This window comes from Nycticebus coucang, chromosome 12, assembly GCF_027406575.1.
Source record: "Nycticebus coucang isolate mNycCou1 chromosome 12, mNycCou1.pri, whole genome shotgun sequence".
NCBI lineage: Eukaryota > Metazoa > Chordata > Mammalia > Primates > Lorisidae > Nycticebus > Nycticebus coucang.
In genome coordinates, this window is record NC_069791.1 from 24,080,885 (window position 1) to 24,105,331 (window position 24,447).

At 41.8% G+C, this 24,447-nt stretch overlaps 1 protein-coding gene across 2 annotated transcripts in view; it reads right to left on the reverse strand.

Annotated features, from left to right (window-relative positions):
- Positions 1-24,447, reverse strand: part of PDZRN4 (PDZ domain containing ring finger 4) — a 376,475-nt gene that overhangs the window by 57,491 nt on the left and 294,537 nt on the right. For both annotated transcript variants that reach the window (XM_053557729.1, XM_053557730.1), the window contains 2 exons: positions 14,605-14,861; positions 11,333-11,435 (listed from right to left, as the gene is read on the reverse strand). In XM_053557729.1, coding sequence (XP_053413704.1) covers positions 11,333-11,435; positions 14,605-14,861 — 360 coding nt within the window. The remainder of the gene's footprint in view (positions 1-11,332; positions 11,436-14,604; positions 14,862-24,447) is intronic.

Below are 24,447 nucleotides of genomic sequence, written 5' to 3' on the forward strand. Positions count from 1 at the left end.
CTGGGTAGAGTGCCATGGCATCACAGCTCATAGCAATCTCTAACTCCTGGGCTTAAGTGATTCTCTTGCCTCAGCCTCCCAAGTAGCTGGGACTACAGGCGCCCACTACAACACCCGGCTATTTTTTGGTTGTAGTTGTCATTGTTTGGCAGACCCCGGTCAGATTCGAACCCACCAGCTCTGGTGTATGTGTCTGGTGCCTTCGCTGCTTGAGTTACGGGCACCATCCCAATGTGCTCAATTCTAATATGAAAGCAGCATGTGAGCTAATACAAGGTGGGGGGATAGGGAAATGAATTAGTGGGGAGAGAGAAGGAGGAAGGGGAATGGGGGTCACAGTGTATGGGACACCTCTTGGGGACAGGATGAAAGTATAAGAGGGACTTTTACTTGTAACAAATGCAATCAGTATGATCTAATTCTTTGTACCCTCAATGAATCCCAAACAATAAAAATAAAAAAAAAGATTTATGCCTTAGATTTGCTAGTCTGCAAGTATGTTTAAGATGTAGTCTTTGTTTCAATCACTCTGCCATGTGCTTGGTTCTGGGAAGAGAGGGATGCACAAGGCAAGAAGATCAGAGACTTCTGGGGAGCCCAAGGTAAGAGCAAATGATAATCACACAATAAGGACAGTGGAGGAGGGTGCAGAGGCCGGAAACCAGGGCTTCTCCAAGCAGGTGAGAAGCAATAGGTTATGTTTGTTAAATATTTGACAGTTCAGAAACCATTCTTGTCTTTGTGTTCTTACTTCTACTTTCATTCCAAAGTCAATGGTATAGCTAGCTGGTGGCTCTAAAGACAAGAGACAACAGGGCTGAGGAAGAGAGGAAGGGATATTCCAAGCAGAGTAAAAAAAAAACAAAAACTGAAAAGAAACCAGAGCAAATGTCTTGTTTAGGGAATTGTAAGCAGTTTGTGAGGCACTAAGGAAGTGCCCTATCGCAGGCTGGGTTAGTGGGAGGTGAGCACAGAGAGGGGGATGGGAAGATCCTCAGCTTTCCTAACTGGAACGTCAGGGTTACAGTGCATCTTCCCAGTGTCAGTTTGTGGAAGTGGGGCTGGGGGATAAAATTGAATTATTGGTGAAAATGTTGAAATTTACTTTTATTAAACCATACAGCCTCTTCTAAGAGGTAAATGCAAACTCTGTGTTATTCTGATACCTGTGTGTATTTGTGCTTCAGGCTGTCTACCCCGATTCTGTGACCTACGATCTCCTGTTTCTGCTGTTGCTCAGTGAAAACACTCTGAGGAGCAATGACAGAAGCCCTAGAAAACCTTTGAAGAGTTCTCAGCAGAGGGGGACTTGATTGCTCCTAGTAGGGACAAGAGGATGGTGGCAGAGCCAAAAGCAGAGATGAGTGAGAAAAGGCTGCCTTGGGGGAGTGAGGGTGGAGGGTGGTGGGGAAAGATGAGGATTTCATGTTGGAGGTGAGGGGCAGGAAGGAATTAGGGGGCCTTTACCTTTACTTTACCTGGAAACTAAGTTTGTTTTCAGGATTAGAGCTGATCTCTAATGCACCTGGTTGAGAGTTTGGCAACACAGTTAAAGCCCCCCCTCCCCCAGAACATGGTAACTCATAACTGCGCAGATGATGCGACTGTTAAGCCACAGGCTGGAACAAAGAGCAGATTTGAGGGAGAAGAGTGCCTAATTTAGGAGATGATTCCTGATTGCATTTAAAAGGTCTTTCAACTTTGAAAACTTAAATCTCTTTTTTTTTTCTACCTTATGCTTCTGGACCTCTGTTTGAATATACAGAAGATACAGAAATAGGTATCCATTAAAACATTAATTATAATATTAACCCAATTGACTATGTTGATGGAACTATGTTATTTCCATAAACTGAGTATTTATTCTGAGTACTTTTAAAAATATGTTGTAAAGAAAGATTACATGGTAATAAAGGAAATAAGCCCACTGAATACTACAGAGATTACTATATTGCCTGTGATAATATAAATTGATAGAACAGTTTTTGGAAAGCAATTTGCCCATACATATTTATCTAAAGTGTTGAAAACTATTCCTATGCATTGCCACAACAATTTTACTTTGGAAAATGTTTCTTATGGAGATAATTTAGAAATGTAGATAAAGACTCAGGTATAAATCAGTTCACTATAGCTCTTATAGAAAAACATAAATACTCAAGAAAATTGCAAAATTATACTCCTATAAATACAATGTACATAGCAGAGGGATACAGGCAAAATGTAACTGTGGTTATCTCATGTGGTACAATTACAGATGATAATATTTAATAACTTTATTTTGGAGCTCAAATGCATAGACTAGATTTGCCCTAATACTTGGCTTGTGACACACTATCGGTACCAGCTCTTTTAAATTCATCATTGATCACATTAGATTGAATTCTTTGACAGATGGTGACTACTGGTAGACCCAAGACATAACCACAAGCCAGAGGATTACTAATAGCTTATGCCCTTGAGAAAAAGAAGAATTATCATCCCAATATTAAACCTATCACCTGTAAGGATTCCCATTCATCCATTTCAGAGTCGGTATAATACAGTGGGAAAAAATTCAATCTAGGATTATTTTTTGTATATTTCACATTACAAAATCAAATATGTATGCTATTTAAATAAAATAATTTATTTTCCAAGTTTTACAGATTGTATCCTCCATTTCCAGTTGGCAAATGTGTATGAGTTAACTTGCTAATTTGCATTTTACCTGAATGCTAAAGCTAAATTCAGAGATAATATGGAAAGGGGTGCAACTCGCTACCAATTGGCACACTAGGGTCCTAGACACAGATCAAGGTCAAGATTATGTCATCATGTGTCCTCTCTCTATGAAAACCTCCAAACGTGACTTGATACATAGTATATTTGAAATGTGAAATATTTGTAAAACTCTGGGATTTGACCATGCATTTGTGGTACATGAGGTACATCAGAGAACTAGATGCCGACCAATCACTTCATAATCAACCTTAGTTGTCCCCATGGAGCTCACATTTTAGGATGCCAGGATTTAAAAGGTTGAGTGGCCCACTGAAGAGATGGAGTGAGCCCTGGAACCAGACTCCTTGTTTGGTTTCCTTCCAGTCTACCATATTGTCTCTCAAAGGGACATTGGAATTTGCTTTTTATTAGAAAAGGCAGCTCTTCCTTTTCCACTACTATGAAAACAGATCTTTGAAAGCAGAATAAAAGTCACTGGGAAAATATGATTTAGTATGTAAATACGCACTTTAAACACAACCTTTCATAAACACCTTTAAGTAATGCATGGAAATCCTCTGAATATGGATCATAAGTATCTTCAAACAAAAATTGAATGTCAGCATTTTCATAAAATCCATATATGTAGTACAAAGAATCTCCATTTTATATCTAGATTCCTAGTAAAATAAATGTGGCCTTGGTTACCTTGTTTAATAACCATCTTGGAAAGTTCAATTTGCTTTTCATTGTTTTCTTATGAAATAAGATTTAGCATTGTCATAATCAGTGAGGTGAAAGACAGATTTGTTCTATATTTGTTTTATGAAATTACATGAACAAATTAACGGCAATACTAATCTCATTCCTTTCGATAAGAAATCTAAAAGAATTACAATAACTTTGATAACTGTTCCCAACTTTAGGGCATTTTCTTTTTAATTACTTCTTAAGAGAGACTGTAAAAAAATGAAAAGATTCTCAAAATTTGGAGAAATCATTCAATTTAATAAACAGGGGTATTCAAATTAAGAACTTCTGGGCCATTTTTTGCTTGGACTTTTAGGATTACGTAACATGTGACTACAAAGTGTTAGCCTTGATTGAGGTTTAACAATTTTAAAAACTAGGGCAAACACACAATGTATTGTCCACCTAGAATATATCTGGGAGTGAAAGAAAGTACTATTCATAATTACACCAGAACATGAGATACACAAAGACTATTTAGGGAAAACCAAGGTGTAGAGTTATTCTAATAGAACTGAATCCCAGTCATTCCTTAGCTACATAAATTGGCACGTGTACACCAGGGTTCACCAGTTTACACATTTGTGGTAAAACATACACATCGTCCTCATTAAAATAGCAACAACGACGACAAAAAAAAACCCTCAGGTTTTTTTCTTTTACAATTTGGCACAAGTATGTGCTTAAATTCATTTACTCTAATTACTAGACCAATTATTAAATATGATGAGAAAAACACTTTGACAGTTTATTTCAAATTGCTCTTCTCCCATCAGCTGCCTTCTCCTTTCCCCCTGTTTAACACTTCGTATTTGTTTTCAGACTTATAAAATAAGAAGAATAATGGTAATGGTCAATAATTTATTCATTTATCAAGCAGATGCTGCCAGGGGCCCACTGTGTGTCAGGGCATGTGCGGGGCCAGGAGTGACGTGAGGATAATAGAAGTGGTCACTTCTGTTAAGACAGGTGACCTATTTAGAAGAAAAGGGTAAGTCCCTAAAATGATTATAATCCAGGGCATAATCTAAAGGACAGACACCATTTACAGAATGTGGCATGAGAGTCCAGTGGTGGGGAAGATGGCACTGCGCCACAGGAGGGCATCCTGGAAGGCTTCTGAAGGAGCGAGGCTCGGATCTGTCTATGAACAACTTTAGAGATTGTCAGAAGAGCTTCCGGGGGCAGAGAGCCAGGGTGATCAAAGGCACAAAGGGAGGAAAGAACACAGCTTCATCTGAGCCCAGTGCTGGGGAGTTTGATCCCAAGATGCTTAGAAAGGTAGGGTGGTGGCAGCACAGACCACCTGCAAATGCCTGCAGTTAATTTAAGGAACAGAGTCATACAAGGTGATAAATGGGCCAATCCAATGAGGGGTGCACTTGAAGAGGTGTGATCTGGCAGTGGTGAATAGGATGGCCTACAGAGAACAGGGAATGGCCGCAGGGGACCAAGAACTAGCCTAGAGACAGAGCAGCGTTAGAGGCAAAGATGAGGCAGAGGTGATACAAGTGAGAGTCTGGAGGCAGGAGCCCCAGTATGTGACAATGTGACGACTTGCTGGTTTGGCCTACACGTTTAAGATTTTAATCTGATATGCAGTAGCTCTGTAAGTTGACCCACCCAAGGGACTTTAAAAAACTGGTCAACATACAGAGGTGGTCAACATAAGGAATTTCCATGGAGTATCTATGGTGAATGTCCGGTTTATGAAAATTAGGTTAACTTAAGGAGACAGTCAATGTGTAGGGAGGTGGTCAGGTAAGGAGGTGCTACTGTATTTGAGAAAATGGTGATGCCATTACTAGGCACCTCAGTGTACTATCTCCAGACTGGTAGAATACCATCCTGTCTTTAATGTTCAAGTAATAAAAATATTTTCACACTTCATCTGGATCACTTTTCAATTTAGTACATTTCCCAAAGGAACGATAACTTATGAAGGTGATTTTTATAAGTGGATGATTTTATTGCTCTAGTAGCAAGTGGTATAAAAGTATTTTAGATATTTCATTAATAATTCAAAAATGTGACTAACAAGCGGAAGACAAGAGAAGACCAAGAAAGCATCCAGTGAGTTAAAAATTCTGAAGAGCCCTTCACGCACCATCCACCAATTTCTCTTTTCTCTGGAACCTACCAAACACACGGATAATATACAGGCTCTTTATCGATTGTGTTTGACATGCTAACTTATTCTTTCCATCACTGGTTATCAAACATTTTAATAGGTTCACCTCTCAGAATACATACTTCAGAGATCATCAGAGTGGATTGGCTAGTGTGGGAGGCCCTCAGTTCCCCATCTGTTGCAGGAGTTCTCAGATCTGAATGATCCCTGGTGTAGAAGTTATAAAGTGGGTGCAAGTGTGGACTAGAGAATCCATCCAATACACCCCAAATATGAGAGTCTATGATTTCATGGAATGATGACCAGTAGGGATAAATTTTCATGGAGATGGCAAACCTACTTAGCTCCTCACTTATTTATTTCTCCCTGTTTTTCAGCATTTTGGCCCTTTCCTCAGCAGTGTTTAACCAAAGTAAAACTGGAATTAAGGATAAAACCCATGACTCAAAGAACAAACACCTGCTGGAAAGGGAGACCACCTGGTGGTCTGGAGTTCCTATCCAATCCCCTTGTACAGAAAGGAGGGAGGGAGCAACACTGCTCAGAAGGTGGTCTGTGCAGAAAGCAATGGGAATGCTCATTTATTCCTCCATTAAATACTGACTGAGCACTCACCATGAAACAGGCAGTGAGGTGCAGCAATAAAGAAGGTAGATGAAGGCTCTGCCCACAGAGCCTAGAAAGACCCATGTCGCTCTACAAACACACACTACAAAGATTTTTTTCTCGCCAGGTGTGATGGCTCATGCCTGTAATCCTAGTACTCTGGAAGGCCAATTGTTTGAGCTCAGGAGTTCCAGACCAGCCTGGGCAAGACCAAGACCTCATGTCTACTAAAAATAGAAAAACTAGCCTGATGTTGTGGCAGGGTCCTGTAGTCCCTGCTACTCAGTAGGCTGAGGCAAGTGGATTACCTGTGCCCAAGAGTTTGAAGTTGCTGTGAGCTGTGATGTCAGGGCACTAGCCGGGGCAACAGAGTCTCTGTCTCAAAATAAGAAGTTTTTTTTTTTCTCAATCTTGACATCACAAATCATGAAGTACCTAAAAAAATACAACTGAAATCTAACAACTAACTACTCTCTTCCCTTTTTTATCAATGAAAATCTTTATTCATGATACTCTTTTCTTTATGTAAGAGAGAAATTACACATACTGAAATTTTCACAAATATTCTATGCCTACTGGGAGAGATCCAACCCCAGGAAATACATTTTGCAGAATGACACTTCTCAGTGGACACAGCACAAGGGTTTACATTTGCTTTGTATCAGGACTGCCAAGAGGAAGCTGATTAATATGGCGAATGCTCGCTCCTGTTTAGAGACACTGGCCCAAGTTTGGTTTCCAGCGAACACACACACAGAACTCTGACACACATTTGTCCTCTCCTTTCTACTTTTAATACCTCTTCACATACACTAACAATTTTTTTTTTGCTTACCTTTTGTAACATTGAATAGATAAGGGGTCCTTAATACAAGCTTTTGTGTAGGTTTCTTCAGCTGAGTATAGGGGGGAGAAGTAAAAATGATTTCAAGTAGCATTTCTAAGTGATAAAAAGTCTACAGGCACATAAATGTTGCTGAAGTTATTTGTTTGTCTTGGCCAATCCGGTGTTTCCACTAGGTCTATGAAACTAGTGTATGGTGCCCCATGATCACATTAATGTACACAGCTATGATTTAATTTAAAAAAAAAAAAAAAAAACAAATTCTGCACTTACTGGTTTCTGACCCCTCTCAGTAGTGACTTTTGAGACTTAATGGTAAATGCCGCAGAAAACTCAACCTCTTCCTTGCACTCAGGCAATAGCAAACACATCCTAATTAGGAGCTGGGTGAAAGAGCTCTAAATGTCTGGAAGCCTTTCCCTTTAAATTATTTCTGGTAGAGGTTGAATGTGAGATCTGCCTCTGACTTGCTAAGGGCTATTTTATGATTTATTTCAACCTTTAGCTGGCACTAGGAAAAAAAATAAAAACAGAACAAAGTTGAAAATAAAGGAGAGAAGAAGCTGAATCCTTAGTGAAATTCCATAGCACGGGCACCCTGACTCTTAAGGATGGGTGCATTGTTTAAATTTTTATACTTTTTCCCCTCAAAAACAAAATTAAACCCATTTATCATTTTTAATTAGAGAATAAGTGCCATCATTTTTTAAAGAGAACAAATTTCAAGCTGTGAGTCTTTTAATGTAGACCGGTCCTCTGAGACTTTTTTTGAAGCACTACAGGGAAATTTTAAACTGCGTCAAATATTTTTCTTGGGAAAAGTGATGACAGGTCCTGGTGAGATATGGGTGTCATTAAAATTTCACAGAGGTCCCTAAGACACCAGAGTCGCCATAACATTGACACATGGCCTATAATACCTCCAAAGAAGCATTTGCTGTCCATCGGGGCTCTGAATGGAGCTGTAATGGTCTATCGATGCAATAATCAGCATGTTAAAAAGTACCTGAGTATTTGCAGGATAGTCAGATCTGTTTTGGTCTAGTGGGTTAATAATCCATTTGCTAAAATATGTATTCAGAAGATAGATCAGCTTTGGTTCACTGAATCAACAGTAAGCCAGTCTTTACAAAGGCCCCTAAATAGTTGTGTACTTTCAGCAAGTTCCGAAACGCCACCTGTAGACTCATTTCTGTCTTTGAAAGTGTGGATTTATTATCTTTGGTCCAGTGGATGCAGGAAGCTGTGTATGCTTCACTCTGATCCATGATATTTTGCTTTCAGAAGTCAGAACAAAATTGCCCCTGGGCAAACTGCATTAAAGCCAGGAGATATTTAGGAGCAGCCCTCTGGTCCCTCCCACTGCGTCTCAGCCTGTCTGCCATCACCGTGCAGGTGCAGTCCCCCCGTCACTCTCCACTGACTGTACTGTCCTGCTGTCATTGTCCCTCTGTCAATCTCTGCCCAGAAGCTCTGCCCAGTGATTCTGTTACAGAGTCAAAGCATGGCTCCCCTCTGCTCCAGCAAGTTCTCATCACGCAGTCACAGCCAAAGGCTCTTCGGGACATGCCCTGCTCACTCTGATGTCCCCTCCTCCCCCATGGCCCGTGCTGCTGGAGCACACGGGCCTCCTTGCTGTCCCTGGATCACACCAACAGACTCCTGCCTCAGGCCTTGTACTTGCCTTTTCCTCTTCCTGACCAGCTCCTTCCACGTGGTGAGATCTACTTTGCTTAGGTCTCATAGGAAAGGTGCCTTCCCTGCCACCCTGTATGTGCCAGCAGTCCCCTGCCCCCACGCCACCTCCCTGCTCTCCATCAGCACTCACCCCCACCACATGGAACAGGCCTTTACTTGTTTGTTTATTCCCCATCTCTCTCCACTAGGAGCCTCATAACCCATACTTAGCTAAGTGCTGGGACATTGTGAGTACTTGCCAAATACTTATGGCACAAAGGAATGAGACAGATGACGAAGGAGACTTCTGTTTCCGTAACAGTCTGCTGGATGAGCGTGCGTGTTCAGGCTGAGGAGAATGAGCATCTCTCTCTGAGCTGAGCCCTCTCTTTGACCATTAGACCTGAGTTTCCTGTGAAATTCTCTAACTGTCCCCAAACTAGTCCTTGTGAAGATGCTTGCACATGTCACCCCCAGAACTGCAGGGTCATGTGAGGAAGCTCTGAGAAGATCTGGGGTCATCTCAGCTGGTCACAGAAACACTAGGTCAGTCTGTTTTTAAGGTGCAGAACATAAAGAGATCAGCATTTCTCAATCTCCACAGTGAATGTGGCATCCGCTTGCAGGCTCTGGTGACAACAGACTTCACAATCTCCTGGGAAGCAGCCATGAGGGACGGTGTGCACCACTCTGTCTGTGTCCCGTAACTGTTGGACTGAGGAGCGCTTGGCCACAGCATCGTTCTCTCCTAAATTTGGTAACTTTTCCTTGGAGCGTCCCCCCAGCACACCTCCCCCACTTTCACCATGCATGTGGCTCTCTAGAGCATCCTTTCTCATGATTGAAGACTGTCATGGCAACTCCTTCCTTATTTAAATTTCACAGGAACACTCTTTATTTCAATCACTTGGAAGGGGCCTTCAGCAACAGAATTGCAGCTGACAGCAAATTAATGACTCTGATGCTGTGATTAGTTGAGATGACAGGCTGCACAGAACTTGTCTGGGTGTCACCACGGCCGTCACCCTGCTACGGCTTCTACTAGAGACTCACAGTGGGCACGAGCGAGGATGTGGTTCCGCTACAGTAAGCCTCACAGAAATGGCAGAAAACTTGTCTGTATTGTAATATTTCAAGGACATGTGATTCATTAAAAGGACTTTTACTGTTAACCTGCTGAGCTTAAACGAGTGTTCCCCGACACCCTCCCCCAGCACGCCGACTTATTTTAATACAGCTTAAGGCACTAAATGAAAAGTTGAAGTCATCTAGATAATTCCAGCCCCCAAACCCAAAGTATTCATTAACTGAAAGGAAAACAGTTTAGTCTTGAATTATTTGGATAAGTGACTCAATTTTGCAATTTATATTGCATGAATAGACAGAACTTAATGGATAGCACAGCACATGCCAATACTTGCATGGATTTATAGAATACAATGTTTCAATCAACTTAATAGGAGGAGATAAAAAATTAGCATGAACAGCAATGACAGAATCATCTACTCCGTTACCAGGTGTTATTTTACAGACTTCCACATTCTGGCATTTGGGCTGCAAAGAAATAACGATTTCTGTAATCCCCAGCAATGACTTTTGGTAGGGGGGAGATTTCAAATAAACTTCTATTTGCTTTAGCTGAGCTTCCCTGAATCAGCCTTATTTGATTTTAGATCCTCCTAAGGGAAGAGATTTCAGGATTTCCTCGTTGTAAAGCAGAAAAGAACACTTTGCTGAACTTGTATGACATCATCGGAAGCATTGAAAGGGCAGATAATCGCGGCTTCTCTGCCTGTTTACCCAAGCTTCTTTGCTTCCTCCATCTATTTTATTTCCAAATGTCAGAGTAGTGGGAAACCTTTCTAAGATATACAGACTGCAGAAGCAGAGGAAACATTAGGATAAATTCTTTACATTTTGTGAAATCTTTTAACTAATTAATAGATGGGCTTTTTGAATTGTTAACTATCACAGTCTAGATCCGTGGTTCTCAACCTTCCTAATGCTGCGGCCCTTTAATACAGTTCCTGTGGGTAGTGACCTACAGGTTGAGAACTGCTGGTCTAGATTCTCTGACATCATACCATATGGAGGCCAGAGTTTAACAACAAAGGGCGCGAGGCCATCTTCATTTCTAGAAAGTTTGTGAAACTGCTTTTTCCAGTAAAGACTTGAGTCACAAAGAAAATACTGAATTTGTGGAGAAAATTGTAACTAATATACTCAAATTGAGTTTAAGCAATTAAATTGGAATACTACGCAATGAATAAAACTAGTAGGCACAGTCCTGGTTTATAAATATAGTTTCTTTTCTCAATTCTATTATAAACCAACTTACATCATAGAAAAGAAAAGAAAAAATGTAGAAGCTGTAGTATTATTTATAAAAAGCAACAGATTTGTGAGCCAATGTTTTTCGGGCTGTATCCTCTCAAAATATTTTCCAATATTCTGAAAATATTAGAGTCCCATAGCTAAAACAAATAACTTTTAAGAGATCTTACCCTAGATAGGTAACAGATAAGAAATTTTTCACAGCAATAAATTCATTGCTTTGTTATGCAAAACCCCTCAACCATAACGTCGGGAAGAAATGGGAGGCAGTGTGAAAACCATCTTACCTCATATTCAAAGTCCTCCGTTCTGTCTGCATCAGCAGGCAAGCTGGAAATATACTCATTGTCCTCATAAAATTCATGCTCCATCCGATGAAGAGAATGGCAGCTGGGGGAATAGAGCCAGATGGTAGGAACGGATCGAAAGTGTCGTTTGTAAGATTAAAACTGATTTTAGATTTTCATTTTAGTTTTCTCTGCTTTGGAATAAGACCTGTAGTGATCTAGTCTTTCAATGAACTATACAGCTCACATAGGGCAGGTACTTTTCTTTCTCTCGCTACACAGAACCTGTCAATTTGCTTTTTCTGAGAGAGAGCAAGAGTCAGGGCTCACGGGCAGGGTTGCGTTCTTGGGAGACCCACACGTCATCTTCCGCAGTCTGTGGTGCTTTAGCGACACTTCCTGGCGTGCTTCCTGAGTGGGCCCCATGTGTGGGTGTGTGGCATTTGAGACTGCAGTCTACCCTAAGGGGGTTATTTTGTAACAAAGCATTACCAATTTCATTATTCACAGCCCCAAACTGGTTTTTAAACGCCATTTTCAAAAGCACATTCTCTTTAGACACTAACAGGTACTCAAATTTCCCCCCATTCCTTAAGACCTTGGATCTCCATTCTCCCTCTCAACCCACACTTTGCCTCTGACAAAGGGCACGTGCACAGATCACCAAGGGCATCCACAGTGAGAACTCAAGTGGGACTTCTGCAAGCCCCACGTCTCACAACACCTTTAGAAAGTCTGGGCATTGCACATGGCTTTTAAATATCCTTTCATTTTAAGGAAATGTTTTACAGGCATTATAAAAGTGTTCTTTGAATTAATATATGCTTTGACAGAGACTACACATCCTATCATATAAGGCTAAGTATAGTTTAACAGCAAAGGGCATAAGGCCTTTTCTTATCTGTAAAAGTCAGTGAAAAGAACTGCGTGCAATTAAACAAGTTGGCTGCAGGTGAAATCTCTAAGCCCTGCCGATGTGGATGTTGCTGAAAAATTGGAGTTAGTTGTATAAATTGTCTCCTTTCCCATCCTGATGCTCTCATTCTACGCAGCAGGAAGACTCCAGCAGCCTTTCCCTCCTCTATCTCTGACAGTGGGCTCCACAGAGGTTCACTAGTGTCCACCAAAACAGCAGAAGCAGTCCCAGCAGCGTCTTGCTTCTATCTGGACTGACTCTGCACGTCCTGTCTGGGCTGGGAGAATGTCAAAGTTTACTATTTGGGCAAGTGATGTGTTTCCCCTGACTTTCAGTGGCTGGAAGGCAGCCCTGCTGTGAGGAATATCTTATTCACTCGACAAACATTTATTGAATGCCTCCCAGATGCTGGGCTCCATGCCAAGTGCTAGAAATATGTTGGTACACAAAATCCAATTCTTGCTCTATTAATTGGGGAAAGCAGCAAAGTGGGAATTTTAATCTAATGCAATAATTAAAGAGAAAATATGGCAGCACAGGGTAGGGGTAGAAACACTGCAGCCTCAGGAAAGCTGCTCGGAAAGGTTGTCTCTGAGCTCAGGCCGCAGGCCTCAGGAAGAGCAGCACAGCACCTGGGCTGAGGGAGTGCTGGGCCAGACAGACCTCTTCGCCCCAGAAGGCTGCCTGGGCCTTGCCATTTTCTTGCTATGTGACATTGGCCCAGTCACTTTATATGTCCTTCTCGGTGATAACATAATGCACTCCCTCACAAGGCTGTGGTGGGGACTGAACATGTCAACAACTGAAAAACACTTGGAATAGCATCAAAAACATGTTAGTAAAAGCTAACTTAAGAAAATATTTATTAGACGGCAACTGTGTGTCAGGCTGTACCAGGGAGAATTACATACAGTAGAACCTCTGTAAGTTGAACCCCCAAGGGACTCTAACAAGATGGTCAGCGTACAAAGGTGGTCAACATACGGAACCGGGCCTGCTGTACTGAGACGTGCATGTGGGGCATGTCTGGTCTATGAAAATCAGGTCAACTTCAGGAGGTGGTCAGTGTAGGGAGGTGGTCAGCTGTGGAGGTTCTGCTGGACTTGTTCACTTGCTCATTGTTCAAGTTCTTCTCTAGAATATGCACTTCAGGAGGGAGTGGCTTTATTTTTGCTGATGGTTTTAGGCCCAGTCTCTAGTTCCAGTGCCTGACACACCCAGGTCGTCCCCGACACAGAGGTCTATTTAATAAGCAATGGGTGAATGAGTATAGTGATCTGTAAGGCAGACAGCACCCCTGTCCTCCTGGAACTTGAAGTCTTCAGGAATAGTTTATAAAACCTAGCTGCACATTAGAATTTCCTAGGGAGATTGTTGAAAAATTCTGATGCCTGGGTCCGACTCTAAAAATTCTTATTTAACTGATCTGAGGTGGGATTCAGGCATCAGTATTGCTTCTCAAAGTTTCCAGATGATTCTAACATACACCTGTGAACAACTGAAGTAGGCTGACAGGAGCCGCTAAAGGGCAGGGAAATGGCATGGCCATGTGTGTTTTACCAAGTGGAGATTGGGCTGGTGGAGGTGGTGACAATGGAGCTGAAAGAGACTATTGCTCTTATAAATCAAACTCTCAATAATGTTTGAAAATTTACTTCAAAGCTCACAGAACACAATGCATCGGGCAAAAAGTACTTCTAAAACTGCACAAGTAGGATTATTTGAATAAAATTCAATTGCCTTTAAATTAGGTAAAAATCAGGAGGAAATACCCCTTGAATAGCTCCTTATTTCATAGAGCTGCACTTACTCTCTGACAGCCAGGACCCTTTGTTTACATCTCAGCATATTGGCTAATTACTTTCTTTGGAGGACTGTACTTTAATTAAATTAATTTCCCAGCTTCTCTTTTAAAATAGAAGAAGAAGAAGAAGAGGGAGAGAGAGAACCCACAGAGAATACAGTGCCAACATGCAAGCTCCACATGAGTCTTGATAAGGTTTTTGGCAGCTTTGGTGAAAAAAGCTATTTCCCCGGCCAGTGCTCCTGAGTAGCATGAGGCTTTTGATGGCTGGAAATATGAAGATGAACTAATCAGCGCCAGAATTTGTCACTGCACCTCAGCAAGTGTGACTGTGCACGGGAAGCAACCGCAACCCTGTGGGTCAGGGAAGGGGAGGGAGCAGGAATAGCTGGGAACTAATTGGATGCAGCCACAATGCAGATATTTTCCAATCAGAGCGAGGAGCCTGTCTTTGTAACTGGCAACCAGCTAAGGTGACTGATTCTTTCCAACATCTACTTTAAATGACAAATGGAAACAAACAGGGCTTTGGGAGCAATGACAGAAAAATACCTGTCTGAGAGCAGAAATGGACAGATGTCTGGCACCGGAGGGGTAGGCGGTCGTAGCTTGGCCAGGGCCATGATGTGTTCAAAGGTGATGTCTGTCTGAGTGCTGGCGTTCATGAGCTGCACTTCTGGGACCATTCCATAGGATGGTCTACTGAGAGGCGTTCGCCTTAACACCTGCACCACGATGGGCTCCTTGGCGTTTCGGAAAGCTTCCACTGCCTCTTCATGGGTGGCCTTGGAAAGATCTTTCCCATTGACCTACAAAGATATAAGGTCTTTGTTCATATCCGAGGAAACAACAGAGTGGTCATCACAAAAGTTAAGGAGGGACAGTTTCAACCAGCTCTGATACGAATTTTATAAAGGAATATTTAATTAGACATTGGCATTTACTGAACTCTTTACCAACATGAGGACACACAGGAGATCAGAAGAACAATGACTTTTGTAACTTTTGTATCTTTATGAAGTTTCTGGAGTTGATTAACTATCAATAGCAAGACACCAGAATGATTAGTAAAAATTTAAAAATTTAAATAACACATCAGCTTCAGAAAATCTTCATGAAAATCTTCAAATAGTTGTAGAAATGTTAAGTACATTTTGCTTTTTAAAAAATGATCAATCTTTTGGTGAGAATTTCAATATCTAAATCAGTCTTATTTACCTGAAATCTAATTTTTTAGGATATTATCAAATTTCCGTCATGTTTGTCATCTTTTTACTCAAGATCGTGTTACTGTTCATGAACATTTTCTCCTAAATCCTCAGTGTTCCAGGGGTGGTCCAGAGACCAGCATCAGCATCACCTAAGAGATGATCAGAAATGCAGAGTCCCTGGGCCCACCCTAGACCTACAGAGTCAGCACTGGCATTTCAACAAGACTCCAGTTGATTTAAATGCCTGGAAAGAAGCACTGATCTAAAATACCTCTGAATGAGTACATGACATCCCGTGGGTCCTCACCTTTTTAAATTTATGCCACCTGATGACTCTCCCAGGTAGCCCTGGACATACAGAAAAAGAGGTTGAAGTTTGCCTTTGTCTTGGCTTCTCACCAGGGGCAGAAGCACTGGCATTTGGGAGAAAAACAATGTGATTTTCATACGGCTCTCCATGCTTGTCCACTAAAGCCAGGAATGTTCCCCAACTTTTGTGGTGCCCCCAAAACCTGTATACTTTTCCTAACACCCTCTCAGGGGTCAACACTGAACAGACTTGTTCTCAAATAGTTGTCATTTTTTATTCTCTTAAAATGAGCCCTGATACCACAGCCTCTTAGTGAAATTTGTATTTTAATAAAAACCTCTAGAATCCTAAAATAGCTTCATGACTCCTGCCCCAAATGAATTAATAATGTTGACTTTTGCAAATATGGAGAGATAGTTGGTGGCATACTACTTTGCCTCATCTCCCTGAAATTATGCCATTTCTAGAAAGCTAACTTAAACCGCTTGCCTGTTGGAGACGGTTATGCACCAGCAAATGCTTGGAGATCCCCGGGTGCCTTAAAAGAAGCAAAGGAAGTCACTGAGTAGCAGCTGCAGAACAATTGCTGACATCAAATGAGCGCATTCTCTCTCCCCGAGTAGACAAGGAGTATGTGTGTGCTCAGAGCCAGCGTGTGGCAACTTGGGGTAAACAACGCCACGCCAGGTAGAAATCACCATGTCAAGTACAGACAGGCTTAATGACCTGCAGGAGCACATTTACTCAATGGACCCTGAAAGAGTTAATGTGCCTTCAAAAAAATGAGCAATTAAGTTTCTTCACCAGCAAAATATGTCCCAGTTCAGTGCTTGGATCACTAGCAAGAACCCCAGTTGGAGATCTGACTGGGTATTCACCAGTGTGTACACATTGACTAATCTGTGTATTCACCCTCTGAATCTTCTCTGTCTGTGGACACAACGTAAGGAATTATCACTGAATCTTCACTGACACACCTTGGAATGTTTGACTTGGGGCAGGTGAGAGTACGTGGACATGGGACGCTTATGGCCATAGTTTTCTTTCCTTGAGTTTCTGCCAATGACAGGTGCTTAGGCCAGGACTACCCCTCTCTCTCCTGAGGATACGTAGTCAGTACATCAAAGAAACCCCAGAATGGAAAGCACTACCTGCTCTAGCCTCTCATGCTGAATGGTGTCATCCCCTACGTTTCCTACTGTGGTCAGTATTTATAAATTCCAAATTATGGAAAGTGGTCGAGTGGTGGGTAAGATTGCTCTTTGAGAATTGTCCTTTAGTCATATGAATTGTTAATTATTTAATAACTACAGGAACTATGTCAACATGGTACCTAGAAGCCTTGTTTCAAGAGTAATCTCTGAGAGTGGTAGAATGAAATGAGACAGCGCCCTTTCTGAAATAACTTCAAGTAATATCTGAGGGTGAAGGGATACATTTGTGGCCAGGGTTTCTTCTGGTCACACACAGAGTCCTACCAATCCACAAAGCATGTCAACAGGTAGCAGACAGACAAATGTCACTGATCTATGTCTTCCCCAAGGCGGCCAGATACTTTGCCTGCCTGCTAATCCGGCCTTAGTGGTCCGTATGCGTGTTTGCTTTCTTGATCTTAAGGGCAAGAATAATTTTTAAAAAGTGAGTTTCCTACTGACAATGATTAGTTATTTTGTGTTCCCTATAAGTTAAGACAATTTTTGCAAAATTCAGAATAGTATAAAAATTTCTACGGAAACATTTTCAGCTGGGAAAACATTAGTTCCTATTGTAATGCCTAGTATATGCAGACAATACTAGCGTTCGTACAGCAAAATCAGTAGCTATGGATTTTAAGACCCGTACGTTCATTCATTTACAACCATGACGTTTATATGCAAATTTCATTCTTGGCTCTAAGGACAATCACACCCAATCTTTTAAAAGAATAGCCAACATAATCTTGGCGATTTCACTTCCCATAGGGGAATGCTCTTTTCTTCTGGTTATCATGCGCTGACCTCTATTTTCTTAAGCTATTTAATATCTCTCAAAGTAAAGAAGTGTATGACCTTTACAGGCTCTGTGGTCCCACATGATCCCTTAGAAAATGTAAGCATTGATGACACTAAACACTGTGTTTTTTTTCTCACTTCACTTGAAGTTCATCAATAGACTGTTAGCTTATCAAAAGGTCACCATTTTATAAATTATGCCTTTCACAAGAAAAAAAAAAAGAATAGCTTACTTGGGATTTTCTGGCAGGTGCTTAGCTCAGTTATCAGTTATAGCTAGAGAGAAGCATAATATTGGAAGAATATCTAAAGTTAATCCTACAGGAACATTTTATACTAAGTTAACAAATAGTAAAACTTTTATTTTTTCCAGTGGTTAGTTCCTAAACCAACAACAAGGTCTTTGGTATTTCATGTAGCCATATCCTTAACATTCTATTTCTTTAATGCTCTTTATTCTTTTCCTCTCTCCTCCCCCATTCCTTACTCCCTAATCCCCTTACTCTTTCTCCTCCGTCTCAATCTTAAACTTGGTTTTGTGTGGATACCATATAATTTTTATTTATTTTGTGAGATGAGCCTGGAAAAGGAAGAAACCCTTTATGAAAGGTGCCCCACTTAAAATAGGATGTAGATTAAGGGTATAGTCCAACTTTTTGTGACCCAATAAAAGGTGGGAAGCTCTTTTGCTAGAAGAGTACAGGGGAGTTGATTTTCAGGAGGAAAAAAAATGGATAAAGGATAAAGAAGGTTGAGAGTGAAATTGAGGGAAGAGATGCAAGGTGATTTGAAGATTAAAAAAGTACTCACTCATTTGTTATGGGATTCGAGTTTGAATTTACATGCAGAAGTGTTCTGAGAAGGATGGTGGATTGACTGAAACATGCTATAGGGGAAGAGACTTTTTTCTAAAGGGGTTGTTAAATGGAATGAGACGAGGGAAGGATATCATAAAAAATATTGAGTCTTATATGAGATAATTCTATCTATTGCTGTCACATCTAGCATTTTGATAACTGTGGCCCAAACTGATTTGGTTCTATTTCAATGAGTGACTAGACAACAACTGAAAAGATTCATGTGATTGAGATTTGATAAGAGAATAGCAGTCCCAGACTGGGGAGACTGGACTCAGAAGTGGTGATTACCTGACTTGTGATAAATGAGAAAGCAGATGCAGGATACAAAAGGACGTTACGAGAACTGGTGGCCACAAAAAAGACATAAAGAAAATGCCAATGATAGTAATTCTAGGATAAATCGTGACATGTGGTTGTCTTTAGACAAACTAACGTGGGATCGGAAAAGAGTGAAGAGAGTGATCTTAATTATGTAAAACTTAAAAAACATTATACACATTCAGGTGAACTAATAAGTGAGCATACAATGGGAAAATAAAAGAAAAATTAACCACACAATACTATTTTCTGAGAAGGTCTTCCCCTCACCCTTGCACTTATCAATGTAGTTCAATGCAGACAAATACCCTTAAAACTTAGATATTCAAGAGGTGCTTTGTAATAAACATAAACACCTTTTAGAGATATGAAAAATAAGTGTCTTGTTTCTAAAAAATTATTATTTTCCATTATAGTGATAGCATAATCTTAAGTGGATAGACAAAAAGCAGTCATTTTCTAGCAATCTATGCAAAAGATGTGAGTACATTTGTTGCAGCAGATGGACTAATTAATCCATAGGCAACTTGTGAATGTTAAGTAAAGGATATAGCTTTTCATATGTAAACTGTATCATGGCCATGTTTGATGAAGCTTCTCTTTCACAAATACTCTACCCTTTTGGATAGACTGCAAAATCTGGGCCGCTCATCAACAGCTTCCCCAGAGTGATCAGTGGCCTCCGCTCAGATAGGAATTGCTCCTCTTTGATTATTCCTCCAAATCCAACCGTGCAAAATTTTCTTGGATATCAGAAAACAAACAGACTCCCCATCTCTTTTGAAGTGCAAACAAATGCAGGAATAAACAAGTCACTCTGGTGAGTTGCCATTTCTGGAGTGAGCTGTTTGGGAATAATAAGGTTTCCAAACCTCCATGCCTCTTATGACAAATAAGGGCTTCTAAGCCTCTATGCCTTTCAAGGGAGAATAAATATAAGAATACTCAATAAAAGAGGTAGAGATCCAAGCATTATGTGCAGTTGATGTAGCTCAATTTCAAATTGAGACCGAGTATGAAGGACTTGTGTATTATAATTCTGGCTGGACATAATATTGCACCTGGTAAGTTTACAAAATCTCCCACACTCCCAAACAACTATGGCATTAATTTTGACTAAAGCCCCTTAGTGAAGCTAAGGATCAAATTCTCCATTTGATAATTAGTGAGGTGTTGCTAAAGTATGGTCTAGTAGTATTTTTTAGGAAGAGGAAATAATTTACGCTGCTGCTCAAGTATTTGGTATAGAAGGAATTAATAATAATCTGAACCCTATATTAATTAAAACACTTGTCATATACAATCTTCAATTTTCAAGAAATGTAAGCACATTTCCCCCCACATTAATATGCTTGATTATATGTGAACACCCATTATATAAATCGAGCATAGTGTCCAAAACATATATGATTAAAAAAGCACTCACAGAATAGGAATTGGGCCGAATTGGACAAAGACAACCTAGTAAGAGATCAACTAGAATAAATCTCAACCTTTAAAAATTGTTTTCAATGAGCAGAACAATTCCTGGTATATAGATTCGTTTTCCTCGTGAAATTTCAGAACGTAAGTACATGCATGTCAGATTGCGTCAACCCCCAAGTCCATTTAGTCCAGTGTTCTGTTTATCATGGGGCTATATGCTGTTGTTGCAGAAGTGGGATCCTGATGAAAGAGTGAGTTTGGCTCCCTCCATGTGATGCCTTTAGCCTGTCAGGTGGCAGTAAGAAAGCCCTTGACAGATGCCAGAACATTGATGTTCGACTTCCCAGCTCTGGAACAGCAAGAAATACATTTCTTTTCATCCTACATTACCCTGTCTGTGATATTCTGCTGTAGGTAAAGGAAATAGACTAAGACAAAAAATTGGTACCAAGAAGTAAGGCTGTTGCTTTAACAAATATCTGAAAATGTAGAAGAAGCTTTTGAACTGGGTGATGGTAGAAGCTAGAAGACTCTGAAGGAGCAATCCACAGAAATCCTAGAGCGCTGTGAATGGAGTTTCAGTGGCATTTCTGGTGAGTGCTGAGAAGACAAGAAGTGTAGGAAAAGTCTGGAACTTCTTAGAAATTACTTAAGTTGCTATAATCAGAACGTGGGTAGAAATATGAAGGGTAAAGGCTATTCTGATGTGGTCTCCATTGGAACTGAGAAACAAGATATTGGAAATTGGAGTGAAGGCCACCCTTGTTGTAAAGTATCAATGAACTTGGCTGAATTGTGTCCATGTCGTAGGGTTTACGGAAGGCAGAATTTAATGGTGATGAACTACAAGACCTGGAAAAAAAACTATCTAAGCAACAAGACATTCAATGCTGTGCACGCCTTCTTTTGGCCATGTACAGTAATGTTAGAGACAAGGGGAATGACTTAAAGATGGAACTTATAATTAAAAGGCAAGCAGAACAAACAACAGAAAAATTCACAGCTTGGCCATGTAAGAGTGAAAAGGCATCTTCATGGCAGCAAACCAAGGGTGAGGCCAAGTGACCACTTGTTAAAGAGGTAAACACAGTGAGAAGGATGCCAGGTGCTATTCATCAGGACTCTGGAAGAATGACCTTGACGAGATCTCCACGGCAAGCAGGACTGTGGGGGCAAGGTTTTCAGAGAGGCACCTGCGGGACCCCAGCTTTGCTGCCCTGAATGGGCTTCTGCTTCTTAAATTCCAGTGGCAAGCCCCATGGCCACCCCAGCCATAGCTCAAGTAGGCCCAGGTTTAGCTCAACCCACTGCTCTGGAAAGTACAAATTCTAAACCCTGGCAGCATCCACATAGGGCTAATTCTGAAGACGCAGAGAAGATAAGAACTGGGGCCAAGGTAGCTTCTTTCTAGATGCCAAAGGATATTGTGGACAACATACAGAGACTTGCTATAGATACGGAGCCACCTCTGAGAGTCCTCATGAGGTAAATGCCTAATGGAGATGTGGGAGTCGGGCAGCCCAGAGATCCCAGAATTGTAGGGCTACCAGCGTGCAACTCCAGCCAGAGAAAGTTGCAGGCACACACTACAGCCTGTTAGAGCTGCTGAGTGGAACTGAGTCCAGCAAAGCCCTACGGGCGAGGAAACGCCACCCCAGGATGCCCAGGATGTAGGATACAGAGTCCAAGGCCATTATTTGGCCTTTCAAGCCTTAATACTGTTTTCCCTCTTGCATTTTGGACTTGCTGGGAGCCTGTTTCTGCTTTTCTTCTACCCATTTCTCCCTTTTGGAATGAGCATGTCAACCTTATGCCTGTCCCACCGCTGCGTTTTGGAAGTAACTTGTGTGATTTGGAAGCAGCTTGTTTGATTTCATAGGCTCACAGCTGGAGGGAGTTTGCTCCAGGGTGAATGACACCTGAGTCTCCCTTGTATCTGATTTAGATGAGACTCTGCAGTTTTGAATTGGTGCTGGAACAAATTAATACTTTGCTACTATTAGGACAGAATGAATGTAGTTTTCCTCTGAGAAGAACAAATTTTGAGGTCCCTCAAAGTTTATGTGCTGGAAACTTAATCCCCAGCACAGCCGTATTGAGAAGTGGCACCTGTCCCTCCCGTCTCATGGGCTCTCTCACCATGCAAGGCGGTGCCTTCCACCAGGCAGGGGAAAGCCCTCGCCAGATGCTGTTCCTTTGATATTGAACTTCCCAGTCTCCAGAAATGGAAGAAATATATTTGTTTCCACTATAAATTAGCCAATCTGTGTGATTCTGTTCTAGCAGCAGCAAACATATGAAGATATTCCATTGCTTTGGGTTGGTCTAGAGTTATTAGATTCAGGTTATAATATTTTTGTTGGAATGCCTAAAGTAGTGAATGTCCTTCTCAGACTATCCCATCAGGAGTCACGTAATGTTCTGTGCCCATCACAGGTGGATGTCAACCTTCATGGCTTGATGAGGGGGTTAGAGGAGAGATCATGAGAATATAAAGCAAATGTAATGTGTTAATGTTAAAATTGGGGGAATCTAAGTGAATTGAATTTGAGAATAGTTTGTACCATTCTTGCAAATGTTTGATAAGTCTGAAGTTACTGTTCTTTGCTGTGTACAATGTACTCCCATATGTAATGCACTCCCACATTTTGGCTTCTACTTTCAGGAAGGAACTGTTTCATTTTAATTTTTTAAAGGAGGGCAGGAGTGGCTGCTCAGCAGCATCCCCTTCTCTTGTGAGAAGTGCACAGCACGGAGCTGACCACTGTGGAAAAGCCAGGAGCAAGTCCAGGCAGCAGGTGAGAGTGGTCTGGATGACCTAAGTGCCCAGCCTCCCCCAACTGTCCCCTCCCAAATCACTTTCATCCCCACGTCCTCTCATTTCCTATTCCCCCGTATCCATTGGTGGGAACATGGTTACAGCTACTCCACAGAGAACCCCCACAGGGGGTTCCCAGGAAGCTGGTGTGAGGGGGCAGGGCTGGCCTTGCCTGCCCCAGGCTCCTGATGGTAGATCCCTGCCCTTTCTGGGCTGCCTTCTGCAGCTGGCCCCACTGTCAGGCTCCTGGGCCACTGTGCTGATAAGGAAATCTTCCCTGATAATACTTCAGGGAAGCACTCTGCAGTTACATTTTTCATTAGTGACTGGACTGTGACCTCCTTGACCATCTAGACCTTGGGCTCTTGGTAACGTCAGAATATATGACACCAGCTTTTCCTAAACTTACAAATCCTCCCAATCACCCAGGGGACTGGTTAAAATGAGACTCCCAAACCACACCCAAATACATGGAACCACCTCTCCAGGAGAAAGATCTGGGTATCTGTCCAATTAACAATTATCCCAAATGGTTCTTTCTTCAGGCAAGTTTGGGAAATTATACCAACACCTTCGGGGTTTGGACAAGTCACAGGCTCAGAATTATAATCTATGGACTCAGGTTCCCCTAAGCTTTTATGCTTCACTGCCAAGTACACTTCATGGGGACTAAAGCCAAAGGTCACAACAGCAGGCTACTAGCAGATCTGGGTCTCAGAACTGGGTCTCTCAGACCCCAGATCAGGGATCTTCCTCCTCAGCATGGTGTCCTGGGCCCCAGAGAATGGTGCCAGCTGGGTGAGAGATGGGGCAGCAAGGAAAGGGCAGGAACCTACCATCAGGAGCCTGGGGCAGATAGGGCCAGCCCTGGCCCCTCACACCAGCATCAGAGATAAGCCCACTTGGGTTCTCAGCAGAGCAGCTGTGGCCTTGTCCCCACTGATAGCTATGGGTGGGAATAAGAAATGAGGGGATATGGGGTCAAGGGTGGGCTTGGAGGGGATAGTTGGGGGAAATTGGGTGCTGAGGTTGTCCAGACCATTTTACCTGCTGCCTGAGCTTGCTCCTGGCTTCTCCCCAGCACCTGGCTCTACACCTTGGGGCTCTTGTGAGGGAAGGAGGCACCATTGCTCGGTCATGTCTGCCCTTCTTTTGCCGAGGTGCCAACACTAATTGTCACATTGCCATTGGCAGTGTTCCACTTCTGAGACAACAGCTGCAGCAGTGTCCAGCACAACCATCCAGATAGGATGGAGGGTCCTGCAGCTGGGGTGGCTGCCCAGTGAGGAGTTCCTGGGGAGGGAGGTAGCTTGGAAGGGGTGCGTTACTGTATTCTAGCATCTTATTTTGCATAGAAATATTGTTATTGCTTTCTAGAGTTGCACTTTTAACACATAGGCACAAATAAAAGAATTAAGAACATGTATGTATCGATACAGAATTAGTACTTCCCATGGATAAT